The sequence below is a fragment of the Struthio camelus genome, chromosome 4 (genome assembly GCF_040807025.1).
Source record: "Struthio camelus isolate bStrCam1 chromosome 4, bStrCam1.hap1, whole genome shotgun sequence".
In the NCBI taxonomy this organism is placed as follows: domain Eukaryota; kingdom Metazoa; phylum Chordata; class Aves; order Struthioniformes; family Struthionidae; genus Struthio; species Struthio camelus.
The window spans coordinates 19,965,629-19,979,677 of NC_090945.1; the positions used below are offsets into that span (position 1 = coordinate 19,965,629).

General features: G+C 37.5%; 1 protein-coding gene across 4 annotated transcripts in view; it reads left to right on the forward strand.

Moving 5' to 3' along the window:
• PRDM5 (PR/SET domain 5) overlaps positions 1-14,049 on the forward strand; it is a 93,142-nt gene that overhangs the window by 1,189 nt on the left and 77,904 nt on the right. For all 4 annotated transcript variants that reach the window (XM_068941678.1, XM_068941677.1, XM_068941675.1 and 1 more), the window contains exon 2: positions 4,216-4,299. In XM_068941678.1, coding sequence (XP_068797779.1) covers positions 4,216-4,299 — 84 coding nt within the window. The remainder of the gene's footprint in view (positions 1-4,215; positions 4,300-14,049) is intronic.

The following is a 14,049-nucleotide window of genomic DNA, read 5'->3' on the forward strand; positions in this document are numbered from 1 at the left end:
ATCTCACCTTTAAAGAGTTTGTGGGAATCAATGGGAGAGGGGAAACCAAGCTTATTATCAGTTGGCTAAAATTTGTCCTACTGAGGTTCAGAATTGTTATTTCAAAACTTTGGGAGTTCACATATCAAAGATGATTTAGTTCCTTGATCTATATTTATATATGGGCAAGGTATAGTCCGTTAGCTTTGGCTGGCATAGCTCTTTGGTCAAGGGTGTGAGGGAAGAGATCTACTTGCATAGCTAAGCTGACGTGAGCTCTGCATAGAGGATATCCCAGTAAAACTGTGATGTTGCAAGTATAACATGTAGTGTGTTTGGGACATGGAAGGGAAACGCAGAGCCAGTTGTAATTAGGAGGTATGTCCCTATTAGGAGTATGCAGTGACAGCTTCAGTTATGGACTTGGCTTTTGTTTGGGAGTGAATCCTCTGTCCTGGTAGCGCAAATAATTTTGTTATAAAGAGCCCTGGTCAGAAGTGTGTGTCTGGCAGGCAGACTTTACTCTCAGTAGGATGAGGAACCAGCTCTTGCGTTGCTGTGGGGAAAGTGGGCACTGGATGGAACAGGTATTCCTGAAAACAATTAGAGACCTAAACATTGTGTGTGCCTGCACAGCTGTTCAAAGGGGAGGTAGATGTATAAATAACACAAGTAACACGCTGGATATCAGTAGTCTCTGTGGTGCTCTTTCCTGTGGAAATTAAAATAATCTCTGAAGTGCTCTCATCATTTCCTCCTGTCCAGCAGTGAGGCAGCAGTAGTACACTTCATGGCTAGAATACAGCGTAGTTAATAGGTGTTAAGTATTTCCTTGATGCTCTGGGGTTGGAAGATGCTGAATATGACACTAATTGTGAAATAAGATCTGTGTTCCTGAGTAGCAAATACTGCACCATTTTCTCTCTATTGTTAACACACAACTGCAATTGTCTCTATTGAAAGTAACACATTTCAGATAATCTTATAATCGGGGACTGCAGTAACAACTCTCCAAATGTTAAGTGATCATGAAGTAGGCCTCTGAAAGTTATGGTATTAGCAAAGTTTTGGTAATAACATATTTTGAGCTGCTGTTTTCTGCCATCTGCTTTTGTGCCTTCAGGCATTATGCCATGTTTTCAAGCTTTTGTCTGTAATCATAAAAGGTGGAAACTTTTTCATTTCGTTACCTTAACAAAAGCTGTGATTCTCTTGTAATTTCTTTTCTCTAGCAGCTGTCCTTTGGTTACGGCACCAGTATCATAAGACTCTTGGTATAATCATCGGAGAGAGCTGTTACGTTCCTCAGTATTTGCTGGGACTGGAACAAGATGAGTCTCTGCTGCTTTCTTGAAAAAGCTGTTGAAAGCAGCTTTTTTGATTTTTGAATGATGTGCCTTTTGTATCTTGAGTCATTTTGTTGTTGACTCTGGACTAGGTTGCACACCTCAGTTTTATTGATTTGAGAGAAAGGTGAAGTCTTAGTGTGGTTTTCATCAATATGTGTTGGCGTATGACGGCATGTCTATGACCACGACTAGTAAATGCATATATAGATCTGAAGAAAGTCCTCTGAAAGGGGAAATGAATAGCTACGCTTATCCCCATGGATCTTTGTGTTGCAAGACATCAGGTTTAGTGGTCTCTAATTTCTGTTTTCTATTCAAATTTAACAAGCTTTAAAAAATGTTTTTAAGTCTGAATCACCTACTTTTCATGTTGCATCCACTTCTCATTGGAGGTGGACATCTTGCCTTTTGCTTTTGCCATTGTTTTGAACTTCTAGAGGGTCTTAAACGTATTGCAGTAGAAATTTATTGGTTTCGAGCAGTCAGGGTAGGAATCCCATTTGGTATTTCTTGTTTTGAGTCAGTACGCACTATTAAGCTGTTGCGTTTCACCCCGAGGTGATGTGTGCTTCAGTGATGAGAAAAAATTAATATTATAGGTGCTTTATAAGGTATCTGGGGATCCTTTGGATTGTAAGGATGAAAGCATTACTGAGGTGAGGGTTGTGGAAGCCTTCAAAGTACTTCAGGAAGATAGCTCATCTCTGAAACACTGAAAAAGTGTTGTTCTGCTGTTAAAAAAGTGACTATGGGAGACCAGTGTTTTCAGATTCCTTCTTCATTACATCTTCAAATGATTTCTATATTAAATTCATAGGGTTTTTTTTCTTTCTATGGAACAAATCTAGATTATAGTCAAATAAGCTTCTTTTCATCTTGATAATTGCTATGAATAATGAGAGGTTCTGCAGGTGTAATTATGCACTCCCTTACAGCTCGGCAGTTGCAGTGAGCTGCTTTCCTTGTTGCACCAAAACTACTTTGTGCTTTGTAAGTGAATGGAAAAGGCCAGTTCAGCCTGACAGGAGGTGTCTTTGCTATCTCCCCTTCTCCAGAAGGGGAAGAAGAGCTTTATGGGAACTGGCATACCTACCCTTTACTGAGGCTAAATAGCACCATTCGTTTCCAGGGGAGAATTCCTGTGCCACCGGCTTCTCTACTCCTTGACCTTCTTAACCTAAGCAAACTGTGTGGCAAATTGCCTCCAAGGTAATATCTGCATGGCCCCTGTTAGACAGCAGTGTATTTGCTGGTTCTCAGTATAAGCTCAGAGTACTGAGAGCTACAAACGTATAGCTGTATTGGCCTAGTTTCACCTTCATTATCAATGAGATGAAAGGGAGGAGGACATTTCAGTTTGGATATCAAATCCCAGGCTTTGTGGTGCTGGCAGAGAAGAAAACCTTATTTCATTTGTTTAGCCAAATGATGAAATTTGGTATGGAGATCAGTGAGAAGTGAGGGACGTAAAACCCCATAGTGCCAGTTTTTATTGCTGCTGTTTGCCTATTTCTGCGTCTCCATTGCTACTCCAGGCTCCAGTTGTTGTCTTCCGCTGTGCTTGTTTTTCTGCCTTCTTTTTTTGCTGCTCTTTCTAATGAAATCTTCCTTGTACACATTTTAAAAAATTGCTCCTGAGTTTTTACCTTCTTGTACAATTCCAGTTTTCTTTTCCTTTGTTTATTACTTCTTGTATAATTCAGATTTAATTTTAAGTACCAGGATTTTTTATTTGCTTGGTTGCCTCTAAGAGGAATCATCCTGGAAATTTTCCATTTCCCTTCTTCCTCTCCCCTCTACCAGCAGGCAGTTTGTTAATGCTAGGAAATGGGGAGACTGTATAGCAGGCTGTTCCTGGGATCATGGAACATGCCTGGGGGAATGGACGTGTAGACAAGATAGGTATTTTTATTAGCGAAAATACTATATTTAAAAAAAAAAACCCTAATTTTTATCATATAATCTGTAATGCATTGAAGTATGTAGAGCTTTTCAAACTGAATAATGCCTAAAGGAAAATAGCATTCTGCATACCAGTTTGTAGGGTTTGTCGTTGCAAATAAAGACGCAAGGAGAAAAAAGTTAGGCCTATGTAAGAAGAAAGTCCTAGTTAGTTAATTCACCCTGCTGCTAATGTTACGTCTGTGAAGGAAACACCTCCACAAAACCTAGCTATTGGAAGACCATATCAGTGGATGCTTTCACAGCATGTGTTATGACTAGCAGGTGGTATAACATTTTAATTTTGTTTATAAAGGCTTGAATTAATTCGTAGACACGTGCATACTCCCTGCTTTTTTAAGTGAAACTCTCTGTATGTTCAAAACCTTGAAGCTCTTCAGTGTTTTGATTTGTGGCGCTTCAAAAAGTAGTGTTGCAAGTAATCCTTCAAGTAAATCTACTGTAAACTTTGTGGTTGCTAAATACTTTACCTTTTAGTAGGATGTCTCTTGCAAAATGCTTCCTGAAAAACTTACAAGAAGACGTAAGAAATCTGACGTAAATTTCAGCCTTATTTAAAATAAAGGAAAATGCTGTGTGCCACAAGGGAGATAAATATGTAGAGGAGAGGTATGATTTTAAGACATGCGCAAAGTTTGAAAAGAATTGGAAAGCCTTACAAAAATCATATTGTTATATGCTGCTGCCTACAACTGTTTGTAGGCCAGACAGTAAACAAGTTTGGGCACTCCTTCTAAAATTTGAGGTTTGAGGTGCACTCAAGGATGTGCACCATTTTAGAAGATAGGAGTAAGACAAGAAATCTATTCTTTTCCATTTGAAGCTAAAATTGATACCTTTGCTGTAGTTTGGTATATCACTTCCTTTTTTCACTAACTCATTCTCTTGTATAATCATTTTATTCTCTTTTCTAATCATTCTATAGGGTGAAAAATTTGGCCCCTTTGCAGGGGAGAAGCGAATGCCTCAGGAACTTGATGAGAACACAGACTGCAGGCTTATGTGGGAGGTAAGTAGTCCAAAGTGACATCACACCTAGCAAAACGCGTTTCCAGAATTAAGTCATTACTGTAATAAATCCTTTTTTCATAGCTAAAGGCACTGTAGCTAGATTTTGTACTTATTGGTCAATTTAGAGTATGCTTTTTGGGGGGGGTAAGCTGACTTCTTTAAAAGTGTAAAGAAATAGCAAATGATAGTTTCTAAGCAGTGGAGTGTGAAAAACATCAAGTTGAGAAAAACATAAAAATATACTAATGTTATGAAAAAATAGTGAACATGTGAAAATAATTAAAATGATTAAAATAACTTTAATACGGAAAGATGATTACTGATGTTACTGAGATACCTATTTATGGTGACTGACAGGTGTAGGTTCCCTCAACTATAAAATAGAACATTCCCTACTGTGACACTTGTGCGAAGGTTTAGCAGTTATATAATAAGTAAAGTTTTTGCATTCTAGTAACGTTTATAGTGCAGGGAATAGATGTAAGATCTTTAGCAGAATAAAAACCTGGTGCTGTGAATAGATCAAGGCATCGGGAATTTCAGGACTGTTCTAAAACTTGCAAATGTATTGGACAGAAACAACAGTTCATATGCTAGACCTTGTAACCAGACCTTAACCCATGCCAATTTCTTCGTCATAGCTGTGTTTACCTGTAGCAAAATTCTCTTTGCGTTTGCCAGTTGAGAAGGTGACATCCAGACTGAAAAATACTTGCCATAACAAAACTTTCCAACTTGTTCAAAAAAACAGCTTTTCAGTGCTTCTGTTCTGTCTTTCCGATCTTTCTTTTCTGCTGTAGTTCTTTGAGCAAAATTCCCTTTAGCGTTTATTCTTTTTTCAGCCAGTTTCCATCAAAAGCATATTTAATCCTGTTTTATATTGAGAGCAGGGGACTCATTTACTACTCCTTCAACTTTCTGAGGTTAGAGGTGAAAAGGTAACTGTAACTTGTATGTTGTGTGGCACTGTGCAGAAAGGCTTATATTTTACTTAATTCTTCAAGCGCTATCTCTATCTTTATTAAAAGAGAAATGTTTATTTGAAAAAAACTGTAGCATTAACATCACTGAATTGCTTATAAAGAGAGCACAGCAGTGACATGGTCATAGCATAGCTAAAAATAGATTCTACATAGTGGAACAATTTGTGAAAAAATGCTAAAAGCCCATGTTGTTAAACCGAAACTCAGTTTAAATTCAGTAATGGTATACAGAATATTCCTAGATGATTGTTTACTCAAGTCTATAAATCCTTGCTCCTTTCTTTTTCCCCTTCCCTTTGAATCTTTCTCTCTCGCTCTCTCCCTCTTTCTCCCTTGCTTGCTCGCTTGCTCTTGCTCTTTTTTTTTTTTTTTTTTTTTTTTTTTTTAAATCTGTGGGGTGTGCCCGAAATATCCACTCCCACAGAGGAGGTGTAGACTTGTCCTTTCCCTGTCTCCTTTGGTTGCATACTCAGAGAAACTTATTTCATTGTCTTTTGTTCTCAGCTGAAAACAAAACAATACAATGTGCTTTTATTATGAATGTTTGCAGAATACAGTACATGTTAATATGCCCTGGCTCACTTGCCTTTTCATGATGTTTCTGCAAGTTATTTTAAATCAATAAAATATTTGAACTAGTACAAGGATTTTAGGATGGATGGTGGGTGGGTAATAGCAATGAGAAGTTCCTTTAATTCACGTTGTTTGGAAAACCATATAATTTTCCAGATGCTTCATTGCTGACAATTAAATGGAATTTGTCTGTTCTTTATAAGGCAGAAAATACAAGTCAAATGCATGTATTTACTGATGACTCTAATATGACCCCATCGACAGCAAACCAGAAAATTAGTTTTTTATGAGCTGTTCTAAGACCTTTTTCATAATATCTTATTGTAACCTAGTTTTGAGCGCCTTCAAAAGGTTCCTGCGTACCAAACTTTACAACTTCCTGAATGTTTGAACTCCAGTTGTTCGTGTTTACTGAAGTTGATCTGAACACAATCTTTATAATGTAATTTAAATCATGCTGAGAGTAATCTTAGGTTGGAAATCGAGACCAGGAATGTAGAACGTAAAAAGAAGTTGAACAGTCCAAGTGGATGATTATTCCAGAGACTGTGGGAGGCAGTCATAGCAACTAGCCAAGTTTGTGTGTATTCAGCTGTACCAAATATATTAAAAATAACTATTTTGATGACTATTGGATGAAGGTACAGTAAAGCCTGACCTCAGTCTGACAGCAGTCAAAAAGTGCATTTTCAGAGAAGATACCTTTAGAAAGAAGGCTAAAAAGTAAAAGTTTTATATTTTCACGGGTTAAGTAAAAATGAACGTTGATGGAACAATATTTTCTTAGAATGTGATGCCTATGGTCTCAGCTTCAAATTTTTGGAACAGTTGTCTGTAAGGAAATTTACCACATACGTTTCTAGTTGTACAAAATAGCTAGTGGTCTGTGACGTGGTCTTTTGTGATGAAGCTATTCCTTTTCCTTTGGGACCAGCACTGTGAGCTGGCATCTTTAAGAGGTCACACTGAGACAGAATTGTACCCGTTATGGCTCTTTTGGTCTTTTGGAAAGCATGAAACTTAGAAGAAGTTTTAGGAAGTTTCTTTGTGTCCAGTGATTTTGTTAAATAAAGTTCTGAGAACGTTAGAGTTTGTGATTAAATTAAGCACAGCAGAATGCCGTTAGTCTGCTTGTAAGTCTCATAGTTTTGAAGGAATAAAAGATTTACACTTGCTCATTCAAGAGACTCTAGAGGATTGAAACAAAAGCATCCTTGATCTTGCTGTTATCTTTGTAAAGAGTTACATGTTGAAATTTTTTATTTGCAAGTGATGTGGATGAAAAAATCTTTAGTCACAATGTAGTCAGGAATAATTAAAAAAAGCCAGCAAAATATCCAGCTGGCTTTGGGTTTCTCTCTCTCGTCCCCTCTCTCGTCCCCTCTCTCGTCCCCTCTCTCGTCCCCTCTCTCGTCCCCTCTCTCGTCCCCTCTCTCGTCCCCTCTCTCGTCCCCTCTCTCGTCCCCTCTCTCGTCCCCTCTCTCGTCCCCTCTCTCGTCCCCTCTCTCGTCCCCTCTCTCGTCCCCTCTCTCGTCCCCTCTCTCGTCCCCTCTCTCGTCCTTTTTCTTCACTGCTATCTCTTAGAATGAACTGGGTATTGTAATGGTTAAGTAGATAGCTAGTTCTGGTTATGATTTGAGAGTTTGTTCTTGACTTTTAGTGTCCCACAAATACCTTGACTAAATACTTGTTAATCTGTATTAGTATTATACTTGGGCTAGCAATTTTAAATTTATGTGTATTCGCAGGATGAGCAAGTGCTTTGAGGCAAGAACAGATTATTCTTTAGGCTTTAAATTTCACAGAAGTTTTTGCTTCAGGAGATGCTAAAATTTATTGTTTTCTTCAGGCTGCAATGGGAAGATATGTGTTGAAGTTTTCTTTATTGTCCTAAATGAAGAAAGTGGCATTCATTTCAGTAGTACTGGATTGCAGCAAGCGTATACTTCTAGTGGTGACTTTGGCAAGTGTTAAAACGGGGAGGACTGGAAAGACTTCGTCCTTTTTCAAATACCCTGTCATACCATGAAGAAATGTTGGTCAGGATAAGGTGACACATGCTACGCTGTGTAACACTGAATGTTGCATATTTCACATGTGCCAAGCTGCCAAGCTTATGTTTTCTTCATTGCTATAAATTAAATATGAGAAGAGCAGAAACATGCTAGAAATCAGTCTTGCTATGGAAGCTAATGCTCATGTTTGTTTATATTAGAAAATGAAATGAAGTTATGTTTCTACTCCTTAATGCTCAATATTTTTGCACTGATAATTGTTTTCAATTATATAAACCTCCCCGAAAGCTAGTGAAGTCAGTGGAAAACCTAGTGTTGGCTTCGGCCAGCTTTGACTCAGAGCCCTTACGTGTAGGATTGAGATATGAGAAGTCAAGCACTTTAAACTAATGGATTTTTTGTGTTGTTGCTGGGGTTTTTTGGAGGGGACTTTGCTAGTAAAATGTGGTTCTGGTATAGGAAGGCTTTTACACACAAGACAGTGAGTTGAGATATGTTATATATTTCATGATAAAGTAAATGTTAATTTGAATAATTTTGTGTGTTTATTCTGAAGATTAAGCACCACACTTCTGATATTACATTAGCAAAGTAGTCGTTATTTTTCTATATGAAGATTAGCTTAGTAGTCCTTACCCTTTAGGTTATAGTTACATTTAAAATTGTTTGATTTTAATGTTTTTGAGTAGAACTTTGTTTAATTTTCCAAGACATTTTTCTCATTTCTCGGACAAGTGCACCTGGATGCATTTGAAAGCAAGTTGCTTTTAAAACAACTGTGGCAAACATACAATCAGACATTGATGGTGGAATTTCCAATGGCTTTCCCCTCTCTCAGTTGCCAATTTACTCCCTAGATTTTAAATCTTATTAAAGTATCTTATTAAAGAATCTGTGATTCTGTAGCTCTCAGTGGGAATGTATGGGTGTCTAGAGCAGTAATTAATATTTCTCATCACAGTTTATGTAGGTAAATTTTACTGATGAACTGTTTTAAAGCTTGATTTAGTCATCTTTATTCGTATTAAGCCTATGACTGTGTATTAATTGAAGGTGATGGAGAATGTTAGCCTCACATCTCCAGCTATGTCATTTTTTCAAGATACTAAAGAGTGCATGCTGATAGGTTGAGGTGCCAGTATTCTAATTTGAACTTGTTATAGAAGATCAAACACAATTTGTTTTTAAGGAGATATGGGTAACTTTCACAGTGAATGTGGAGGTCGATCCTTCTTGTGAAAGCTCTACAAAATATGTACAGAAGTTTTAAGAATGAACTTTCTGAATGATTCTGTCTCTAAAAAGGTCAAATAACATCATGCACTGTTAAGAGCTTCATTAATACAAATAACTGTTGCTCTGTATTTTCGCTGAAGAAAAATGGAACTTGTCTTCTCTGTCCCATTTTTCAGGTGTTTTTTATGTTGCTGTAGAAGATATTAAAATATGTTCTGCAATGAACTCTGAGGGAGTTCTGTGAAACTCAGGAAGCGGAAGTATTGCATCTAGTTGTTCTATAATATTAACAATAAAAATGGTATTTTCAGCTAATCAAAAAAAATTGAAATGCAGAAAACAGTGCTTTTCTTTACATGATTGTTTGAATGAACATTATTATTTAGATTTATAAATGTTTAGAAAATGGTTTCCAGAAAGCAAGCAGTGCATGTATTGCCTTCAGCAAAGGTAACCATCTGCTTATTTTCGGCGAAGTTTGTTTGTTTGTTTGTTTTTCTTCTCTTGCCAGGTGTGCACAGCAGAGTGTTTGCAATTGCACTCATGAGCATTTTCAAGTAGCATGCCAAAATATGTGACAGCTTTGGAGGTATTTCGAAAATCTGAAGATAATTTTATTGCAGGATACAGGGCTAGTAAATAGAGTAGTGCATGCTGTTGATGGGCATTGCAAGCAGCTTAGGCATTTAGACCTTTGTAGAGTTTCATCTGGTAGTTTATACAATGGCTAGGGGCTCTCCCTTCCCCCCCCCCCAATTACTTTTACAGTAATATGGCATTTGTTACAGTGTGTCACGATTCAGTGATGTTCTGGTTGATCTTGAGGCAAAACTTCCTTTGTAGGGGGTAGCAGTGAAAGTCAGGTGTTTCATCTTACTGTAAAGACCTTTTGGCTGAGTTAGACCAGTAACACCACAGAATCACAGAATAGTTGGGGTTGGCAGGGTCCGCTGGAGATCATCTAGTCCAACCCCCTGCTCAAGGCAGGGTCCACTACAGCAGGTTGCCCAGGACTGCATCCAGTTGATTTTTGAGTATCTCCAAGGGCTGAGACTCCACAACCTCTCTGGGCAACCTGTAACAGTATTGAACCACCCTCACAGTGAAGAAGTGTTTTCTGATGTCCAGACAGAATTTCCTGTGTATCAATTTGAGCCCGTTGCATCTCGTTCTGTTTCTGGGCACCACTGAGAAGAGGCTGACTCCGTCCTCCTTACACCCTTCCGTAAGACATTTGTAAACATTGATAAGAGCCGTCCTGAACCTTCTCTTCTCCAGACTGAACAGTCCCAGAATAACTTTGTGTTAAGTCTCAGTAAGATAGCTCTCAGATGCACTCAATTTGAGGTGTTCTGGTGCATGCTTTGCATATCTGCACCCATTTTAGCTGTTGAGTTGTAGTGGCTGACCACATACTAAGGGAATTGTAGGAAAATGGAAAATGTCTTGCTATGGATTCTCAGGCAAGTATTTGCGCCTTGTTATAGGTTCATGCCAAAGGTTGCCTATACTTAAATCTGAAGTGAATTGCTACTTATTTGGCCTGGGAAATCAAAGGTGATGGTGCGTTTTGGTCACATCAGTCCCTGGTTGCAGAAACTGCACCTCATCTCCTTTGGTTACTAAAGCTACAGGAATGTCTCTGGCACAGTGATCCAAAGGGCCTTGGGACTAGTCTAGTGTAACACATGCTTTCTGCTGAACTGCAGCAGACAGACTGAACTTTTGTGGATCTGCCCTTTTATCTAGAGAAATAGGGATGAGGTCCTCTTTCCTGGTTGCAAGAAACCTAAAATCCTATGCTATGATGTGATCTAGTTGTGGCTAGGCTTTTGAACTCTGTTTCTATCTCCTTCACTGATTTCCCGTATTAACCATAGACCATCGTACAATCCTTCCATATCTTGGTTTATTTACGTAGATAACTGAATCCTTAATCACTTAGTATGGGTCTCATGAGGCTTAAGAGCATTTCTACTTTTGTCTTCACAGAAAACCAATTTGAAATAGTTTTGTGCTTGAGTTCAGGCTTTGTTGAAATCATTTTAAAAGTCCTTTCTGGATAAATCACTGTAGCTTGCTTGTCGTAAAAAAGAAAAGAGAAAAAAAAAAGAAAAAAAATCCAAAAAACCCTTGTACCTCAAGCTGGCGAATGATTTTGCAGAGTTCAGACAATAACAACTGTATAGGAAGTGGGAAAATAAGAGTCAAACATTGAATTATTTATGTGGCAGATGGGACGTTCAAATTTCAGTTGTTAAATAGAAGTATGTTCACTAGCATTATAAAATTGATCCTGCTTCACAAAGTTATCAGGGAATCTCAGTCCTGTAAAAATCTTTTCTCTCTATTTTAAGTATTTTAAAACTGTTTATAAAAGGTTATAACAATTCAGATGTGTGTTTGAGGAAAATGCAATAATTTAGTTTGCAGATGCTTTAAGAAAAGCTTCCTTAGCCTAGTGATACACAAAAGTATTCTTTATTTTCTACAATTTCCTGCCAGCAATAGTAGTGGTGGACAGGTTGTCCTGAAGATTCCTGATGGAGTGGTTGAGCGACTGGAAAGAAGTCCCTTGGGAGAGGACTGGCAGTTTTCTTGCAGAATGACTCTTGCTTAGTTCTCCAGGTCTTGTCTGGAGTAAATGGTAAGGTTATGTGTATACATCCTTGTAAAAGAAGATTCTCTGAAATAAAAAAGTCAGGAAATCTTAGCTGATTTAAGATTCGGAATTGGCCTATGGTGCTCCAGAAACCTACTTGCTGCATCCTAGTTTGGTGGGGTAGAGAGGTAAGTTGTAGTATCTTTAAATTTCCTGAAAAGCACAAATGCAGCTTGATACATTAAACTTACCTTCTTCTCTTGCTTTATAGCTGGTGCAACTGCCAGGGTTGGGAGGAGGTAGTGAGGCTATACAGTACATTTCCCATATTTTCCCAGTGTCAGTGGTGATGAACAGAAGAGGGAAAATTCCTTGTTGCTGTGGCCAGCAGAATTTCGTGTGCCAGCAGTGCAACATCTGTCTGAGTGGCAGCATCTTTGATCCTGTCTCCTTGGATAGCTGAACAGATTTATAAGCAGAGCAGGCTTAAGCGTTTTAGCTTGCATTTGTTAATGTATTTCCTAATTGAATTGATTCCCTTGTTCCATGACCACACAAGGGGGGCAAGGGGATTCTAGTGGACTGTTACTGGAGAACGCATCCTTTGGGACATACTACAGATTTCATTTCAGTGTAGTAATAGTTTGGTATGAATTATATTTAGATGCACTTATTTAAAACTGAAAATGTACAGCCCAGCTGTTTATTTCATTTAACCACCATTATTACCTCCTACTGACTTTCAGTTTCAGGAATATGTTTGCAAAGCAAAGTATCTTTTTGTTTGTTTAAAATTTTTTTTTTTATTGATAGAGTTTGAGAATCATTGCCATTGCTCTTTTAGGGAATTTGCAGAAACCTATCCAGCCAACCAATGAGAAAATAAGTGGCAAAATGTCACCAATGTAGTCCAGGTTAAGTACTGTGTTTTTGACTATATTTTTCTTGACTTTTCTTTCTTCACATCTGTATATTTAATACAGCATTATTTCTTTACGAGGTGAAAAAAGCAATAGAAAATATAACACATGTCTTCAAGGGATTTATCGTGTTCTTTTGTGAATAGTTTCCTTATGTGTTAAGTCTTTGCTGTGTATTTGATGTTTCTTCCTGGGTAGGCAAATACTGAGAAAGCACAATGGAGATGACTATAGCATTGAGATGAATATAAGTTCTTCTAGTATAGCTTCAGGATTAAGCAAATGAAGGAGAATAGATGAAGGGAAAGGTAGTGGAACATATGATTTTATTATAGGATGTTGATTTTCTCTTTGCAGCCTAAGTCAAGAACTGATGAAAACCTTTGCAGGATCTGCATGGTGGATCTCTCTAACCTATGCTTTGGGTAGCTGTTGCTAAACCACAAAGCCATTAACTTGACTTCAGTTACTCAAAAATGTTAATCTGCACTGTTAACCATTATCACCAAAAGTGATGTTCTGCTCTGTAGGTTATGTATTTAGAACTAGATGATTATTACAGCATTATCAATGCAAAACATCTGTAATGCTTGATGGGCCTTTTCAAGGGGTAAACACACTATTATCATGCATTTGTGTGTGAATTTATAACTTTCTTATATGGTTTTGATTGCATTCATTTTGTTCATATTCCTAGTGGAACTAACAATTGCAATAATAAATTGGCATTATTTCCAAATGGAGTAATGTAAGATAATATTATTTCTAGGTCAAAACCTACATTTAAATATATAGGTTTGACGCTGTTCACTGTGGTGTATGCTTAATCTATGTGTATGAAAGTAAACTCTTAAAGTTTGAAATGTTGGCAGCTTTTCATGATGTGTTCCTCTTAAGACAGAACGTCTTCCTTGGAAGAATAGTAATAAATTTTGAAGACTTTTATTTGCAGAGCTACAGTAAGTTTTTTGTTTTAATCTGAGAACAACATACTGTCAGCAGCTATTATTGTAATGGAATACAGTTTTTTTTCTTTCTAACAATATGTTAGAAGTTTAGATAATTTAAGCAGTCATACTAAAAACATATGATATTCTATCTATTGGAAACAAATACAGCAAGAATGTGAGCAATTCAAATGCAAAGCCATGATGACAATCTAATTTTGGTCTTGCATAGCTGAAATCCCTAGGTCCCAGCTGAAATCCCTAGGTCCTAGAAAATACGTACAGTGGGCACTTCTTGTTGACAGATAAAAGAAAATATGTTCCTTATATAAATAAATCATGGGAAATAATAGTGCTATAATGTGACCTTCTTTCATAGCTCCTTATCCTCTATTTTATAGGAGATTTAACCGATATACTATTTAAAAAAGCCTTTTTTTTTAATGTGGCAGAAGTGGCAGCTCTATTTTAT